The sequence below is a fragment of the Oxyura jamaicensis genome, chromosome 1 (assembly GCF_011077185.1).
Source record: "Oxyura jamaicensis isolate SHBP4307 breed ruddy duck chromosome 1, BPBGC_Ojam_1.0, whole genome shotgun sequence".
Lineage (NCBI taxonomy): Eukaryota > Metazoa > Chordata > Aves > Anseriformes > Anatidae > Oxyura > Oxyura jamaicensis.
This window is the reverse complement of record NC_048893.1, coordinates 121,863,601-121,883,244: the sequence shown is the minus strand read 5'-3', so window position 1 is coordinate 121,883,244 and position 19,644 is coordinate 121,863,601. Positions and strand designations below refer to the sequence as shown.

The 19,644-nt window shown below is 36.4% G+C and overlaps 1 protein-coding gene across 2 annotated transcripts in view; it reads right to left on the bottom strand.

The window, feature by feature from the left end:
* The window catches only part of APOO (apolipoprotein O), a 31,795-nt gene that overhangs the window by 4,841 nt on the left and 7,310 nt on the right, over positions 1–19,644 (bottom strand). For both annotated transcript variants that reach the window (XM_035330634.1, XM_035329819.1), the window contains exons 4-7: positions 17,337–17,391; positions 16,240–16,335; positions 13,456–13,547; positions 7,585–7,692 (exon numbers count right to left, since the gene is read on the bottom strand). In XM_035330634.1, coding sequence (XP_035186525.1) covers positions 7,585–7,692; positions 13,456–13,547; positions 16,240–16,335; positions 17,337–17,391 — 351 coding nt within the window. The remainder of the gene's footprint in view (positions 1–7,584; positions 7,693–13,455; positions 13,548–16,239; positions 16,336–17,336; positions 17,392–19,644) is intronic.

Genomic DNA, 19,644 nt, shown 5'->3' with positions numbered 1-19,644 from the left:
ATATATGCCATATATATACATATACATATATATGAGACCAGTATATGCTGTGCTGGAGATATGGACCCAATACACCAAGATTCAATTATGGAGATAATTCTTGAAGTTCTTATTCAAAATATGTCTAGCAAGATATTAAAAAGCTAACCCCTTTAAAAAAAATAGAACAATTCTTTTGATCTCTATCCTGAATATTTCATAGCAAATGAAATCATATCCACGAAACACACCCATTTCAAAGCAATGACCTACTCCATAATCCTCCCAGTACAGGAACTTACAACTTACGACATTTTACAACTCACAATGAACAATCTGACTCATGATGCCTCATCTCAGGGATTACTCAATTCTGAACAAATTAACTAAAAATATGCTGTTCACAGAGGGCTCTGTGTTCTTCCACTTGCTTGTCTAGACTTGTGGAAAAAAAAAATTACCACCACCTAGGTAAAGTATTTTACCCTAAACAACAACAAAAAGGACCAAGACAACTAGCAATAAAACCTATGGGAAAACAGTGGTTTTGCTCAGTTCCTTTGTATTTGTGAGACTGGTAGGTCTCATCACAGGGCTTGTCTTTGCTGATCTATCAGCCTGAGTTCTGGGCTCAAATCAGCCCACTGCTAACCAGTCTCACAAACTCATTTGCTCAATTAGCAATTAAGGTCTTTTAACTCCATCTGCTGTATGTGCCCACTACATCAACAAAGAGTGAACGACACTGATAAAGCAGTAATATGGGTAGCCAGAAAAAGATGTCCATTGAGGTGGCAAAGGAAGTGAACACACATAATTTAACAAAGTGCCAAAGTCCATAAGTCACACCCAAAACAAATCAGAAGCAAAAAACGTGTTTAGATCAATGACCCAAAAGACCGCTTCCTCCTTGGCATTCTCATCGTTAGAAGCAGGCACATACTCAAGACACAGTCCTTCCACTTTCTGCCGGAACACAGCCACTTCGTAACGCATCTGGGTGGACAGAGTTCACGTGTCAGAGCTGTACCCCGCAGCAGGAATGGAAATGTTTTACATTCTTATGCAACTGCGAGCTTCAGCTCAACGGTGACTGGTAACAAACCTCCGTAACACATTCATAAAGTCTTCAAGGCGCTGGGATTCCACAGGATTAAAAAAAAAATCATTATTTGAAATCCAAGATAATACTGGAATTAAGGGGACTGTACACAACGCTCTTTAAAAAGCTTTAATACATAAGTGATTAAAAAATGTCAGCTTAGCTCACTGTATCTAACAGACATGGATTGAGACCTAAACTTTAAACTAACTTAAAAAAAATAATTATTTCTATCCAGTTTTACTTACATATGAAGAAAAAAGTCCAAAAGGAACTTAGCCAGCATTTTTTTTTTTTAAATTAGACTTTCTCCTTACATTACAGCCTACCCTGATGCAAAAGTCAGTTTCTAGTGCTTGCTCTGAACAGGAGCAAGCAGATGGCTGGGCCCCTTTACAGTGGCACCTAACCACAGAAATTATAACTCTAAAGAGAGGCATACATGTCTCTTATGTTTATGGAAAACTCTTAAAAGGCAGAGTCTGACCACCAGAAAAGAACAACAGTTACAAAAGAAAAAACAAAGCATTCAGGCTCACAGATTAATAATTTACCTTTTCTTCTGTCTCTTTTGTTTGCAATGTATTGCTTAGAATAAAGATAACATCAGTGTTTAACCTTATTCATCCTCTCCCAGTCAATCAAGACAACATGTTCTCAATTTTGTAATTTTAGTTGAGCTTGAAATTTACTCTTAGAAATATGAAGCACTTTAAAAATGTTACCGTGATTGAAGTTGCTCTAAAAAGCACAACTTTACATAGGGTGGATTCTTCCTTTCCCACCTCTTATACACTTAAATTCATCACCGCCCAAACTAAGAAGTAATAACTTTTACAAGTTTTACTCTATTGTTGTTCTTAGTAGCAAAAGTGAGTGTGTGTGACACCCTTTTCTGTTCACAGTAGATGTTTATCATTTAGTTCAGATGACCAAACTTTTGCTGATATATATACACATATATCTATATCAGCTGCTCATGTTGTATTCTAAAGGATACTCAAAACACAATTTAGGTCTGCTATGATCACAGTTTATGATGTTCACAGTAAAGCTACCCAGTCAAGACACCGACACCACAACTTCCACTTTCATCATTTCCTTAAGGCAAGTACAGGAAACAAGCCCACCGAAGCTGAGCAGTCTTTGCACTTGGAAGCACTCTGTCACCAGCTGACACTTAATAAAATACCCAAACAGCTGTGCTTAACTAAGCGTGTGTACATACACACGTACGTAAGTACTTACGTTATGTATACGCAGAGAGTATTGGTAAATCACAGATGGTTTCTACCAACAGATCAGGAATGAAGACCAAACAATAAGCTGTAAGAGTTTCTTTCAACCTCTGAAGTTGTTTAAACAACCAAGTGGCAGGCAACAAGGGAAGAAATACAATAAGAAGCAGTCTTCTGCAAGACCTTATTACTCACTGGAAGAAAGTGGGGAAGAGCACACAAAGAAATGAACAGGGACTGAAAAGGGGGATGTTTTTAGAGCTCTAGCACTGTTCTGCCACTTTGGTAAAAACAATGTGTGCCTGATTCAGTGTCAAAGCAAGAGGGAGAATCCAAAATAGCTGAAAATACAGCAAAACACTGATTAGTGTAAAGAAAAGACAAAGAGAGAGCTGACCAAAGAGAATGCTTTTTCTATGTGTTTCAGCATGTTTTAGCTCACTGGCTGGAGCAAAACCTGGGTCTAAGCGAGTTGGTATCAGAACACAAGCCCTTGTCACTTGAAGACGAAACCACTGGAGTACAAGAGCTAACAACCCTGCAGCACAGTAGAAACGACAGAAGTATAGAGACCAGAGGCAGAAGAGGAAGGGCAGAAAGGCTGCATTTCACAATAATCATCAAATGAGCTGACTGACAAACAAACAACTTACAAGTCATCTGTATTAAACCGTGGCTCTGAAATACTGATGCCGAAGCAGTTTTCTGTAAACAAATATAATCTGTTATACACAAAACTACAGTACTTAAAGTTATGGTGCTGCACAGAAGTCTTCCAGCTGCTAGGGTCAGTCCAGCCCTCTGACCTAACAACAGGTATTAAAGCTGACAAACACAGCAAGAATTAAACAGAGATCCTGGGGGAGGGGGGGCAGGGGAAGAAGCTGCAATTCTCTGGCTTAAAAGTTCAGCTAGCACTAAAAGGCAAAGGTAGAAGAAAAGAAGTGTAGAGAAAGATCTTGCATTAAGTTATTGGGCAGAGGGAACAGTTATTCACAAAGACTAGCTGAAGCAACTTCAGGGTATGAGCCTTCATTATTGCAAAACACCTGTAATTAAAGTTTGATGCTGCCTAAGACTACTCAAAAGGGTTTCAAACACTAGACATCATGCTTAAAAACTGTTCCAAGGCATAGATACGATTCTTTACAAATTTTGCAAACTAGGATAAACAAGGTTTGAAGAACGTATCTTCTACTTCACTATTGCTTTTCCTGAAGACTCACAACCTGGTGATAAAAATTTTAACAGTAATTCCACTGATTTTTGTGGAATTATTTCTTGTGTGTAAATATGACTCAGGCAAGCCAAAAAATTTCAGAAGATAAAACCCTTAAACTATACCTGGCTTATCAACAAGCCGGTTACATTTCTTATACCATCGTCTCTTTTGGGAGGAAGAAGTAGTAAAGTTGTCCACTTTATATCAAGGTAATGTATACAGAAGCTAAATAACTACCCCTTCCATTCCTTATTAGGTAAATGTCTCATCCTTCTGTAAATAAAAAAATGTGGACACAGACTGTCACTTATGATACCTGCACAATTTCACCAGAGAACTTTCATCCTGACAACTACTTCCTACAATGAGCTGGCTTCAGGATACTAGAAATCTATACTTCTATACTGTAAATTGTGTATTCACAGCTTTACAGACTGACTCGCTGTACGGAGGGGCTCCAGCCAGTGTTTCAAAATGTTGCAGCAGAAGATCCTGGAATTCATCTTTCTTGGCAGAACTTAGATTTGAGTTGATGATGACCTCAGTTTGGCATAGCTTTTTGCCTCATAAAACCTTCAGAAAATTAACACACTGCATCTATTTTAATGACCTCCTGCTGCACAAACATGAAGTTATTTGCAGCTGTGGTACCTATGACTATCAAACAAATTATGAGCAGCGTAACAAATTATCACAAGCCAAGAAGAGCCACCCAGATATTATTTGACTATGTGCAGGGATCCTTTGTGTAGCAACAGGAAAATGCTAGAGCAAATGACACAAAACCAAAAAATAATACCTTTTGCTCTGGCATGGTTTTACGAGCTGGGTTACAACTGCCATAACAACTCAAGAGTAACGTTTGTATTTGCCTTCACTAGGTGAATCTAGGTGCCTACTATGGCAATAAGGAACAAATAGATAAAACCAACATGACTCTTTCACCAGGATATCAAATCAGGGCAGAAGTCCTACAACCTATCCCAGAAAGCTTTGCCAACTTTAGTACATGAGAGTTAGAAGGATTTTTTTTTCTTCCTTGGCATTTCTATACCAGTAAAGGCTTCAATAAAAATGCAGTAACAAAAATCCTTTTGCTGGAATAGTTGACGCTGATTAGCTGAATCTTACCAGCTATATGAACAAAAAGTACTTTTTTGCACTAGTGTAACACAGCATTAGAGAGAGACTGAAAATGTTTTTCTTGGGTAGACTTCCTCTCTCACTGCAGTGGCATGCTGATGCTTGTACATACAAAAAAGTAGAGGCTTTCATTATTAAGTGTGACTGACCACATCCTGATAGAACAGCACGGCATAGTCTTTAATAAAACAAACAAACAAGCAGAATCTCCCTCTCCCTTCCTCCACAAAACCAAAACACCTTCTCAACCACATATTTTATACTGTTTCACAAACTCAGACCAAAGGAAATTTCACAGCAGACTTCTCCCATCAGAAATACTTTTCACTCCAGCAACTTCTGAACTGCTGTTTGGCTTCTCTGCCATAGAGACAATAGTCTCTCTCTTTAACAACTTCAGAGGACTTAAAAACAAACAAACAAAAAACAAGAGGCTGCATAGTTCCATGGTAAGCGATCACTGAACTTCTGAAATGCAGGAAATTTCATCCAATTCATATTGCTTCTTCACTTCAGTCACATTTTTTTTTAATCTTGCCTGATTCACCAAGTTAACCGGCAATAGTTAACATTAACATCTGAACAGTTAGATGAACTTTAGAAGGAAACTGTTCAGTGGCATTTCAATTTTTTGTCCAAATAACATTTTGGCATTTAAAGGGTGTGATTTAAAGATTCTGCAAGGAGGAAGAGAAAGAGCTGTGTTTACTTAGTAGTCTCTCCAATTTCACATGCCCTTTGTTTTTCTGCTGAGGTAGCAACTGCTTGAATAAACCTTATAGTAAGATAAAAGCTTCAAAAGTTTTTCCCTTCCAATAACAACCATGTGTTTCCTTTTGAAAGCCTAGGACACAATAAAATAAAAAGCTCAGCTAAACCTTATTGATGCTATCAGTTTGTCTTTCTGAAATATTTTAATGTTGCTTATTTTTTTGATGCATTTTTTGACAGCCTAGGTTTTATGAAAGGTACAATATGATTAACTAAGCTTTTTCAAAGAGTTACACAAGTACATGTACATTTACTCAAGTGTCCAGGGGCCCATACAGGGTGAGTATCCACTGATGAAGGTCTCCACCAGTGTTCAACTGGTGACCATTCTCAGAAGACTCAGCATCTGACAGGACATGTGAGCATTTCTCCAACCCCATTTGTTTGGAACTAGTCCCACACCTAGACCCACCCAAGGAACTCTATTCCATACCTGCAACCTCAAGTGTAATTGCCTCTCCAAACCATCTCCCCCTAAGTGGCTACCCTTTTTATTTTTTAGACCTCTGGGTTGCAAATACCTTGTTCTGGTCAGACAGGACTTCTGGCTTCCAACAACCCAGAACACCACCATTAAAGCCATACACCATTGTCAACCTAGGATAAGCTATTACCAGTTCTGAGCTAGGGCTCAATCACAAGGTCCACACTGAAACACCAAGGCTTTCTGCTGGTTCAAAGTTGTTTTCAAAACACCTTTTAGTTCTGCTTTGCTGCCTTAAACAACTAAAATAAGAGATAGGAAGCAGTCTGCTGCTAGGGCAGCAATTTGTGTCAACAGAAGCTTAGAACAAGCTTTTTGCTTAGAAATCAGGAATTAAAGATGCAGCAAGTCTAGCAGTGGATTTAAAACCGCTGAAGCTTTATGTTACACTTCTGAATTTTTATTTCTTCAGTTAAAAATTTCCCTGAAAACCTTACTGGCTCTCCCTCAAATATATTTTACCAACTCACACAATTCTTCAGCCTCTTATACTCCAATTCACTGAGCCATCTACATATATTTCTTAGAAGTCAGTTTGTTTATCTGTATCAGAGAGGTACAACTACTGAGACAGCTTGTTCTTGTGGGATAACAGAAATGTCTAGTAGATAAAACAAACAAAACATCATCAAGATAATTAATGGCAGAAGCTTCAGGCAAGTTATAAATTATGACCTAGACATTATATAGTATAATGTTCATTAAAACAAGTTCATTTTTAATGTTCATTAAAACAAGTCTTCACAAGTCAATGCTAATCTTCAGCAAATATCATTAACCAATCAATTGCACTAATTTTGAAACTTTCTAGTATTTTGTAGAATGTGAAATTCATAATTCATTAGAAGCAGCAAAATAGAATCTTTTTTTTTTTTTTCCCCACAGTATTTATGAATAGTTGCTCTAGCATAATTATGGCATTGCATTCTGCTCTACTGGACATTACTATCGAGTCACAACATATAGCATTTTATAGAAGTAAACAATTATAGATAAACAAACCTAAAATTCTTCAATTCACTGCTGCTGTATATGATATTTGACCACCTCTGCAGGTAAAGTATCAATTTAGCACTCAAAAAGGCAAGATACCACGTCATATCACTGATGCTGTGCAGGGGGACTAAGGAAAGCTTCTCTGTAGAGGGAATAAGGAAAGCTGCTCCATTCTAAAACTAAAAATAAGCATGCAAGACATTCACTTAGCTGTATTACCAATGTTAATTCAAAAATGCTGTTTTAGAGAAACTTCAGTGCTTGCCAAATTCTTGACTACAAAACCACTACATTAGCATTTGCTCTGTCATCAGATGCAGGAACCTCTAAAGCAAGGCAGCAGTCCGACACGTTACTTTTTATCATAACAGAAAATAGTAATATCAGACTAAAAAAAAAAACAATTTGTACAATGACATTCATCTTTATTTTCTGTTCTAACTAATAAATTGATTACGTGAATGTTAACCTGATCGTTAGAACAATGTTTAACAAACGGATATCTGGAAAGCAGGAACTTCCAGCAATGACTGCACGCAGTACTGCATCAGGACAGAGATTCAAAGCTGACTCAAAAGAAACTTGATTTTTATTGGCATTCTTCCGGATTTTCTCCTAATCCAGAGATCAAGTTCCTTCGACTTCTTACCTTATCATTTTTTTTCCCAGATTTCTTCTCCTTAGGATTATCCTTCCAAAGAGATTCTACGGCAATATATCCCTGAAGACTCCAGTCATACAGCTGTGTACCAGCAACCTTTGAAACAAAAAAATTAGAAAGCATGAACTTAATAATCTGAGGAAAATTGTTGTTTCTTGTTCATGTGGTAGAGATCTCAGAATCCAAGATCCTTAATATCTTCCCACTCAAGCTCAATGTGTACAGCATTAATTAACATCTTGGGAAAAAAAATGACACATAAGGAATAAGAAAAGCCAACCTGCTAAAAAACTGCTTGAAGACTACATGAAATATATCTGTATATAAGACTGGGATGATGCTGCATGGAAACAACTCTGGATTTTACAGTCTTAGTATTGTATGTTCAATAGATTTAACATATGCAAATTATTTCTTAATTTGACCAAACTTGCTTTAAAGACAAAATATCCCTTACTTAGTTTGTCACTATTTTGCAGTTTTACAGTTTTCACTGTTTTGACAGAACAATAGGAGTACTCCTTTGTTTCTTATTTGCAATTTAAAATAAAGACCTGATTTGCTGATAGATGGCTATAACAAATAAGCAGCTGTCTAAGTTCAAAACTGAAGACATAAGAAAGGCATTGTTTGCTATATTACACCAACAGATAATTTTATAAAAGGAAAAATCCCTAAGTCTAATAAAAGAATATCTCCTGCTCCTTTGCATCATAATATTCATAGCATTTGTAGATCCATAGCATCCTAACACCTAAGAGCATCAGGGTTTTAGAGCTCCAGAATCAAGTCAGTTTGAAGGATTAACTTTCAGATTAGTATCTGTTTTCTTACAATATAATCGGAAGTAAAAATGGACAATTTGCCCAATAAGATAGACATTAGACTAAAAACAAAAAAACATGGTATCAAAAAATGAGAAGGTATCATCCTATCTCCAAGAGGGGACAAAGCTGGAAAGCTGAAACTGTAAGAACAGGGCAAGCGTAAGTGATTCTTCTTACTTTTCTTTCAGTCTCCAAGAATTTGCTGCTGATAGATTTCCCTAGCTAGAGGCGATTTCTGTATGTATAACCATGCCCAGTGAATTTCTCTCCTATGAACTCATCCTGTCTCCTGATAAGCACCACGTAACCTTTTTGGATCCAAAACATCATGTGCTGAGGACTGCTACCACTGGGCACATATCATGCGAAGAACCATCTCCCTTTGTCTGAACAAAATTAACTACACCAGTTGTGCACCATCACCATAACAGATGTGCTTCTGGGCAAGTCAGGTTACCACCTTTGTATACTGCAGCTCAGACAACACATTTTCAAATGATACTGAGACCTCTAGCTTTGTATCATGATTTTTTAGTGCTGCATTAGATTTTAGGAAGAGTGCAAATACAGACCTGCCCATTTACAAACTGCATACAAGGACAACTAGTTTGCAGTACATTAAAGATCATAGAGTGCTTTTCAGATAGCAGTTAAAACTCCAGTCAAATTGGTAAGAAAGGTTTTTAAGTACATATCAGACCAGCTTATGTCCACAAATGCACAAGACTGTTGCATTCAAAGCCCAATGGCTTTATGCAGCATCAATGTGACCTTCTACTGTTACACTAAAATCACACATTCACCATGCAAGGCAACATCTCAGCATCATCTCAGCAACATCTCAGAACATCAACATCTCAGCAACAATCCCCTTGTTCCTTAATCTGTATCATTTCATAGAGAAACTCAGATGATCTCAACAGTCAGCCATATCTGCACACACTTTACTAAAGATGCTATTTAATAATGAACATATTTAGAATTAAAACAAAACAAACCAGAAACCCAAACCCAAATCAGCAACTACATTTCTGAGTCACAACGAAATCCAAGATGTAGGATGTTTTAAGTACCAAGAGCAAGCGTATTTGTAACCACCTTTGACAATTGTAATTGTCTTTTGATTTTAAACAAGTTTGTGCGATGCACTGAGTTTTTCCTATATTTGAAGGTGATAAAGGACATCAGAAAAAAAGGCACACCAACAGCTCTGAAAATGAATGTGTTAAACCTCCAAAATTCCTCAGTGCAGGTTTTACAGTTATAAATATTTATTTTCTTGTTCAGTATTCAGGAGTGTTCACTCGCAAGTACTTCAACTAACTAGTTCTGAAAACCTACAGCTCAGCTGGAAGGATAATGCGATCGGTGGTGTAAGCAGTGCAAAGCTACCAGGACTGGAAAGTAACTACTACAAACAAACAAAAACCAAATGAAGGCTGGTGGGTTTTGTTTGTTTGTTTTGTTTTGTTGTTGTTGCTGTTTTGGTCTGCAATGTCATTGAGGACACGGCTATCAACATAAAATGAGAAACACCAGGTATACATAAGCCATCTTGTGTTCCTGCTGAAAAACACTCTCAATCTTAACAGTACAATTTAAATATATTCTAATTATAGGACTCATATGATCAAGTCAAGTATGAATTATCGTAAATGAGAAACGGGCCCTTCAAATTGTTGGAGCAAAGTAACATCCTAAGGTAGGGAAATCCACACAGTTTATTCTACTCTGGTCAACCACTGCTCCAACACTATACGCCCCCCAAGAGGCAGGACCCATGCACAGGTTCACAGCTCACATGGGGCTGAGAAATACAGTCCTAGAGAGATTGTGAGCTTCAAGTTACAGTCAGCAGGAACATATCCAAGAGATTTTTTATAACCACCTGATGCATACTCTCACAAACACAACACTGGAGGTTGCGTATTGTATCTTATACCTTTTGTATTTTATACAGCTCTCTTCCCCACGGAGCAGTTTAAGAGGAAACAGTCAGGTACTGCAGTTGCCACAACAGTTCTGAGTGACAGTACCAACCAGGAAAAGTAAAGGCACAGGAACAATACAAACCGTTCATTCAACTGTTCAAAGTATTAATTTGAACACTAATACAAAGAGTTCCTTTCAAAGAGGGACATGCTTTTCCATATAGTCATCTGGAATTCTAAGTTTCTGGAAGATAATTTCTAGCTTGCTTGTGTTAAATTAGCACATGCTAAAATACCACCTCTGTTCAATGCAACACTGTAAGAAAGTCTGTATGCTAAAATGTGAACAAACAAGTTCAAAAGTCAGATTAAGCGGTTCTCAGCACAGACTCTGAAATAGTTTGAAAATGACCTTAGGCCGCAAATACACATATTAGATACTGCTGTGGTGGCATCAGCAGTGCCTAAGGCCAAATGTACATGCGAACAAGCTTCCATCTTCTATTCCACACAAGGTAGTAAGTATATAATAATCAAATATTCGGTATGCACATCAAGATTATCAAGCAGAATTCTAGTCAGCAATTCCTTACCAAAACTGTATGCTGAGAAACTGAATTGAGAATCTGCTGTCTTTTCCACATTTCTATTGCTAACGAAGTTGTCAATAGTACAATTTTACATGCCTTTCATTCTGCAGAGAACATGGACTACGTGACCCCAACTCTTCAATTCTTAGTTCCTGTAATTGTGTCATGCTCTCAGTTGTGTCACTACAGCTGTTTATGCCTTACAGACTAAACTGGACAAGGGAAGAGATGTACACTCAAAAGAAACACAAATATAATTTATTTTGTTGTCAAAGAAACAAACTTCTGTATTAGGTTTTTATTTTTCAAGAAGCAAGCATAAAACACATGCTGCTTTATGGAACTTCTAATACCAAGGAAAAAAATAATAGTTCTAATGATAAAGAGACTGATTTAAGTAACTTCATAATGGAAAGTTTTCCAGTTGGAAGATAAACCACAGTTAACACAAAACATTTTGAAATTTATTATGATTAGCTGGAACACAATGTAGTTCCAAAACATTAGTTAAAGTTCCACTACAACAAAATAAACATTAGTATTAAATTCAGTTCCCTTACCACAGAAACAGTCTGACCATTTGTTCAAAGTTATACAAATGAAAGTAATGCTAGCAGTGATGAAATAAATCCCTTACAAATTTGCAATTTGCTAGAATGATTACGAAAGGAGGGAAAATTTTGAAAATAAAAATAAAAAACACCTAGTCAGTGCATTTCTTCCATCTCCAGTTAGAGAAACATTGTCTGAAAACTACATATGGCCAACACTGAGCTCTGTTGCTGTGACTTCAATTAACAACTTAGACATTTTAGCCAAAGAAAAAAAGATTTCTTCCAGACAGATGTATCACATGTTGTACCTCAACTGCAAGTGTACTGTTTATTTCCAATGGAAAATGATTAATAAAGGTGGGAAGGAATGAAGTATGGCCAAATCCAAAAGTTTACCAAATGAAGGAAACAATTCCATTGCAAATGAAAATGAAAATCAGTGAAGCAATCAAATGTAGAAGAAAAAAAAATACAAAAAGCAAATAAAAAACTTAAAATGTATGTTCCAGAATACTTCCTATAGTGTTCTTGGCACATAAACTTTGTACTGCAGACATCTTTCTTACACTTACAGGTCTTTTTTTCAAATGCTACTAAACACTTCAAAATAATTATTAGAGAATAAAGTATTTCTGATTCCAGATTAAGGCATAAAAATAGTAGATAGTAAGATGTGGTATGCTTAAATGTTGCTTGTTTAAGAAAAGAAAAGCATGTGTGAGGTTAGCGGAACCAAAACAGTATCTAAGATATCACTCTTTCCACAGAAGTTTTCAAACTCTTGCATCTATTGCCCTGACCAAGTCAACAAAGCTAAACCCACTTCAATCAAGTTCCAGGCTCAGGGTCTCTCACTGGATTTTTTGTTATGGTTGAACTAAGAACCGTGAATTGATCAAAGTGCAATCATGCACTTCAAAGTTATGGTAAAATAAACAAGGCATTGTGAAGCTGTTAGTAGCAAATCTGTAGTTAAGACTGAATTAAGCTTCTTTAAAAACAATAACATCAGTTTGATCACTGTTTAATCATTTCCCACTTCACTGTCCATAAGCCTTTCAAACCTTTCAGGTTTCAAAGAACACCATATGATCTTGAGAACATCATGTTTTCTGCCTGACATCTCCGCATCATACACAAGCCATCTGTAAGCCAATTTATCAAAGCCCCAAATAAAAAGTATTTTTGATACACTAAGGTATGTATACTTTGAGTGGTTAAAAGCTGGATTTGAAAAAGAATTTGGTGTAGAACTGAAGAATCTCAGTCAGCACAGTTAAGAGTGCATGGACAGCAAGTCACATGAAATGACATCAACAGAGACTTTAAGTAATTGTCTGGTCACTTCAGTTCTTTCTTTCACAGGAAAGGCGCTGTAAATGGAAGATAGCACGACATGTACGTGCATGAAACAACGAATGCGACAACAAGAAAGGCATCCAATACGCGGCACAATTCTCACCCCATTCCAGAACGTGCATACAATCTATCTTAAAACTATCCAATAAAACCCAGAAAAACTAATTAATGATGCTTATCTCAAAACGTTGTTCCTATGATTTCTCTTTAGAATCTCCTTTTAATTTTTTTCTTTAAGCCCTTTTATTCCCTTTGCTCTCAAGACATTTCAGGCGTCCTTAGTATTGTAACTGAACATGCAAATTGTACATACGAAGCCTTAATTTAATTTATTATTACTTGAGGTTCAAGATTCAGAAGGGAGATTATGTACCTCATACTGAAGATTCTACGCAGATTTTAAAAAACAAACTTACTAAAAGAAATGGCATACCCAACTTTCACTCAGTCTAGTCTATATATTCTTCCATGAAAAAAATATTATCTTGTTAAGTGTCAAGCATGCAGACAGGACTTTTAAGAAAATGGATTACCAGTTAATTTGAAGCAACTATCAAAATAAAAGACACTTTTCCAAAAAAAAGGTATAGTCACTGACCTTTGCAATGGCAACCGCTTGCTGAGGATAATACATGGAAGCACCAATACCCATGAAGCCTGCAGGATATACCAACTTCTTTATTTTTGAGCCTGTTTCACAACAAAAAATGTTGTTAGAATATGTGTTAACTGAGACAACTAAGTGGCCCTACTCAACTTTTACTTATAAGCAGTGCAATTCTGTTTTTTTTAAATATAGAGCTTAGCATATTTTTTTAGATACAGTTTAGCTGGTTTCATAATAAACATTATTATGCTGATAAAGTATGATTTTACAAAATTATTAACATCTTTACATAGTGACAATTTACCTTACAGCTATATTTTCTATAGTAATATATTATTTATTTTGGCACTAAATAATGAAGTAAAAGTCACTGTTCATAAATGTTTATGAGCATTATACCAAGTGATACTCTTTTCTAACCAAAATGAAAAAATGAGGCAAAGAAAGGTTAGGTCAGCATTCTTTCAATACACTAAGCAGAACAAGAAGAGTTCTACTACAAAGTTTGTAAATTACTTTGACTCACAAGTATTGATACTTCCATGACTGCTACTTACAGCTAACTATGCTGTCTTCCCACTACTCAATCCCCAGGTAAATTCTGAATATTTTAATCAGTTTGAACTCGCTATTCATTTATATACAAGTCTAAAATGATGTAACTGCCTAAAAAGTTCATTCTTTATTACATGTGGCCACAGGTTACATATCCTGGCTGGCCAGTGAAACTGTATCATGGAATCAGTTACAGGGCACCCTGCAGTTCATCCAGGCAAAAAAGGAACCTAGATGGGAGCTGGTATAGGAGCAAAGCAAGCAGTAAAGCAGAAAAAAGGGAAATGGGGTCACAGAGCAGACATACAGGGGTCACGATGCAGTATTTCTGTTCCTCAAAGAACAGCCTGTTCTATATGCAAAGCTAATAGGGAGAGAATGGACTTTGAAGCAGAAATTTATAACCAAAGTGTTTCTACAACACATGCTCATGATGAGATGAGGAACTGAATGGGAAAGAAGAGAGACTTTGAGAAAATGATGTTTCTGTCTCATGAAGAGGAAACTTGGTACCAGTTAGCTATAAGAAAGCACGGAAAAGGCAAGTTTAATTGTGTCTTTACAGCCAGAAAAATTATGCTTTTGTTGTAATACCTGAGAACAAGAAAATTTTCCTTAGTGATAGTGCATCAGAATGTGCCTACAGTATTACTTTAGGAATAAATGTAACAGTTGAAGATGTTAGTGTTTTCCATCAGCCTGCTCCCTGCTGGAGACATCCATTAGAACGAAGTTCAGGAATACTCCCATACCTGTCCAGTGCTACTCACCAAGCTTAGAGCCAACTACATTCAACAGCATTTTAAACCAAGCACAATGACTCTACTCCAAATATAATACTTTCTACCTAGCAGGCAGCAGTATCTTCAGCTGTTGTGGTTAGACCTGGAAGATTTGATCTGCATCTTACAAGAGGACAATTTTTACAGTGAGAGCAAGTAAGGGTGAACGGGAGGAAGGGGGAGAAAAAAGAAAAAAAAAAAAGTTTGGTTCTAACTTTCTGTAGCATCAAAAATAAGAGGTATTTTCTTTTACAGCTTGAATAACTTCTTGAAACAACAGTATTTTGAACTATAACCAGACAAAAATTTACAAAGTAGGACTTCAGATACTTGTATACTAAAGGACTTTTTGTTAAATTTAGGACTCTCTAATCTTTCAGATTTAGCCCTAAGATGGCTATTTTTTTCCCCGTAATTTTGCTGAGGTCATAAAAGCTGGAAACTGATTTCAGTCATAACCACATCACTCAAGAAACAGGAATCTTAAGAGAAAGAATTTCAAATGTTAGACGTTAGAGATGTTAAGAAACTTTGATCTTCATTCAAAATCACGTTAGGAAAAACGTGCTTTGTTTGAATATTTTCAGGATTGCATATAGGAATGCATAAATTCACAGAATGTTTTCCACTTTTGAATACCAAGCACACACTTTCTCCAACACATACGGAGCCCACTAAGATGTATTTTTAACCAAAGCAAGTCTTCCTTAGTTTCTAAGTTCTGCAGCTTCACAGTTCCTTTATCTACAAGCATTCTTCTTGTTACGTCATTTCATTGTATTAAGAATATTTCACTACAAATACAAAATATTCTTCATAATTAACATTTCTTAAAATAACTTTTATTTCTGTGAAAGATAAACATACTAGTTTTTTCAGCCAGTGTTATGAAATTAGCTGTATCACATTTCTATGTCACAAAACGTGTATACGTCTATAGTACACCCACGGTTCACAAGTATTTTCCTAGATATCACCATATGCAGGAACTATCTGCCTGGACATTAAATACTTTGAAGGAATTTGAATATACAACTTATTCTACATGCATTGTCATTCTGAAACCTCTGTGTTTCACCATAATTTATTCCTCTGTAGTTTTCTACAATACATATGTGATCAATAACTTCATAAATTAAAAGATTTCTAGGCTAAAAAAAATCCTTTCCCACTTTTGTTATAATAAGCTACAGCTGAGAAAGATCAAAGACTAGATTCCAGTAACAAATACAGTATTCATAAACAATAATTAATGGTTACTATACACCTTTTACATTATACCTTCTATATAATTGGAGGAAACACTGTAGAAACATGCTTGTACAGTTAAGTCAGATCTCATGTGTCACATTTAAGAGTTAATAACAACAACGAAAAACCACAAATAAGTGATTTATCCCAAATTAAACCATAAGCAGTTCAAAAGGTTCCCACTTACCTCTGGCAAGAAACAATCCAAGAATTCCAGCAAAACCTATCACACCAAGCCTTGGATAAAATCCATCAGGGGGATTTTGCAGAAATTCACAGCCCTCTGAAAAGAAGTCAGAACACAGTGCATTAATGTAATGTGAAGTGTTTTTATGATAAGAAATCATCAATACATGCTGGCAACTGTTACTAAACATAAAAGAGTTATCAAAACACAATTAACTATCATGCACATTTTAAATCTGCTGGCATAAAATTCAAAGCCATTGAGATCTTCTCAAGTGACACATGAATGAAACTGAACATCGTATTGTATTTACCAATTTTCACAGAAAATTTTGCCTTTGCTCCTGGGCCATCTGTTTTGCTTTGCTCTTTTGCATCTCGATTTTATCTTTTTCAAATTAGTGATAAAAAACCTTGCAAAACGGATTCTTGCATTTACGTGTTAACAAGAATTAGTTTCAGTGAAACACTGTACGAAAAACAAACCACAGAACAAAGGAAAAACACAGCAAAAACAAAGCTCACTTCAAAATGGGAATCTGATGGGAGAATGGTAAACTATGGAAAACCTTCCATTAAGGGAGTTCAAAAGACTGAGAGTATTAAATTCAGGGATATAGAGGCGCAGTATCTGAAATAAGGTCTAAATAGCATCCGTGTTCAGTCCCGATGAGCTTAACTATGAAAGGATGCTCCCAAAACAGAAATCAACAAAAAATATTTTGAATTAATTCAAAATTCTTAGGAGATCCAAAGAAGTAAACCAACACGAAGTACAATTTAGTTACTGGGCTGAGTCACACAAATACTAATAAATTATGCTTGGTTTTGGCTGGGAATAACTTGTAAGAACCTTTTTCCTTCTTTTTCTTGTCTGTCATTTTAAATGGCATTGGCTGAGATAGATGCAGGCCTCAAATTTTAATTGTTTAGAAGAGCAACAACCTAGAAAGGAAATTTAAATTGATCTATGGAAAAATAGTCTCAAACGGAACAAGAAAACATACAGAATGATGCATAATGAAATTCCCTTTTAATAGGAGATAGAGTACAGTCCTGCATTTTAAATAGCTAGTTAAGAAAACTAAACTGATTTACCTCTACCACGCTCAACAGCTTTTTCTAATTGGGGCTTAGCTTTGGCATAAAGATCCTAAAAAAAAGAAAAGAAAACAAGGGTAAATGGATACCAATTAAGTAAATTAACTGCAGATTTTCACTGACCTGACCAAAAAAAAAATAAGAATAATAAAAAAATTGGGGTCCCTAAGGTAGCCTCCAGGTTAAGCTAACCACAATGCATTTGTAGGTTTGGGCCTGTAAAACCTAGCTACAGTTATTTCTGTCAAAAGAAGAAATAAAGCTGTGCATTGTTTTATATTAATACACAAAAACAATGAAGAAATTGAGGAAAAACAGAACAACTTCACAGTTTTAATTTTACCCATCTCAGCAAAGCTAACTCTGTTTATTCCCACTTCCCCGGTACACTTACAAGACTACGTTTGCTCAACATTACATTTTCTGTAACTTACACGTTTTTCTCAAAGTAGCGTTCGGACAGAGATCAAGTATAATACCTCAAAACACGGAAGTCTGCTTCAATATTTTACTGAGTTCCTGAACAAGTAACTGAATTTTGGGATTTCCTCAGATTTCTCAGTTTACTTAATCATTGTAAAAAATACTTGAGTTAATGCAAAGGAGGCAAGTATGACACTGCAACAAACTCATTCCCAGCTCTTCACAGGGGGTATATGACTCATTTGGCGAGGTGCTACACTACCCTTTCCAAGGAACTGTATCTAACAAAAACACATTTCCAAAGTGACTTGGAAAAAGAGATGCCCCTACACTGTCCAAAATAAATCAAATGGCACTGATTCAACCCCACAATATTTTTCATGGGCTGAAATATCCAGGATATAACAGATATATGCAGCTATAGCATACACATGCAGAATTCATCTCACTTTTTATCAAGTCAGAAAAAAAAAAAAAAGAGTAAAAGCCATCTTGCTAATTGTAATTTTGCTAATAATACTTTAGAGGTTAGACAGTATAAGACTGTCCATTGATTAGGGAACAAATTCATCAACATATATGTCCAAAACTAAAAAGAATGATCTTGCAACATCAGTTGAGCTGCATCTGTGAAGAAATAAAAGCAGTTGTCTGAGATACTGCACATGGATATCATCTTTAGAAGAACTTTCGTTTCCTCATTGCCAATAGTGACCTAACAAAAACGTGATGGAAAAAAAAAAAAGCATTAGCATGTGACACACAACAGAACCTTAAATAGGTGTTGGTCTTATTAAACTCCAGTGGGGGGGGTGGGGGAAGGCAACTCAGAGACAACTAAAATGTGATATTTTTTAGCATAGGAAGGGGGAGGGTAAAAAACAAAATGATCTCTGACTACAGTTAAGCAAGCATGATGACCCCAAGCCTATACAGGTTGCATGCTCTCTTCATAAAATGAGTCAGTAAACCACTGCCAGGAAATGGTTTGTTGTGTGTAAGCAGAAGAGCACATCTTATGAGACAAAAATAAATAAGGCAAATAGGAAGACAACAGGCCAGCAAGACATAAGCAGTGTTCATAAGCAGTGTTGCTTACCTGCAATCAGTCCAATGGGGAAACTAAACTTGTCTCAAATCTCATTCCCAGTTACAGTTACCACAGGCAACCAAACAGAACCCATGCATTTAGGTGATCAGAGCTCTAACTAAACTGCGGAAAATCCCCCTTCCCCTTCAAAACTCAAGTCAGTGCTTCTGCTGATTATGGCACTTTGGAAACACATAACCAGACTGAATAACCCTGAATATTTCTGCAAAAAAAGTTTCGGTACTGTTAATAGTACCAATACACAGAACTCCTAGGCAAAAAGAACACCCTGATCTGAACAGCCTGAATGTCTGTACAGAACAGGAAAAACTTGCAGCTTAAGAGGATTCAGGACAGCTACTGTGCAAAGTGGAGCATCACCTAAAGCTGTCAAGAGGCAACCAGATGACAAGGATGCCCTTGCTTCAGAAGTAAACTCCCAACATTCACTGGGTCAGGAGAGAGCAAGAAAGCCATGATACAACTCACTGGTCTAACTCTAGACCTTGATTACAAAGATCCTGGTTATCCTCTACACTCTAAAGACTTCTTTTGTATTTAATGACTGTTTATTATAAACGTGATGCCTAATAAAAACATAAAAGAAGTTTTCAGGTTAAGGCCCAGAGGCCAGGTTTGCCACTGAGTACCAGCTAGAGTTTTCCCTCTTCTGGAGAGTCATGTTCCTTCTTTCAATATTCCAGTTCAGCAAATACTGATGGATTTATTTATTTTCTACAAATTGTGAAGTATCACAGTTGTAGTGAGTACAGCTCAGTATCGTTGCCCTCA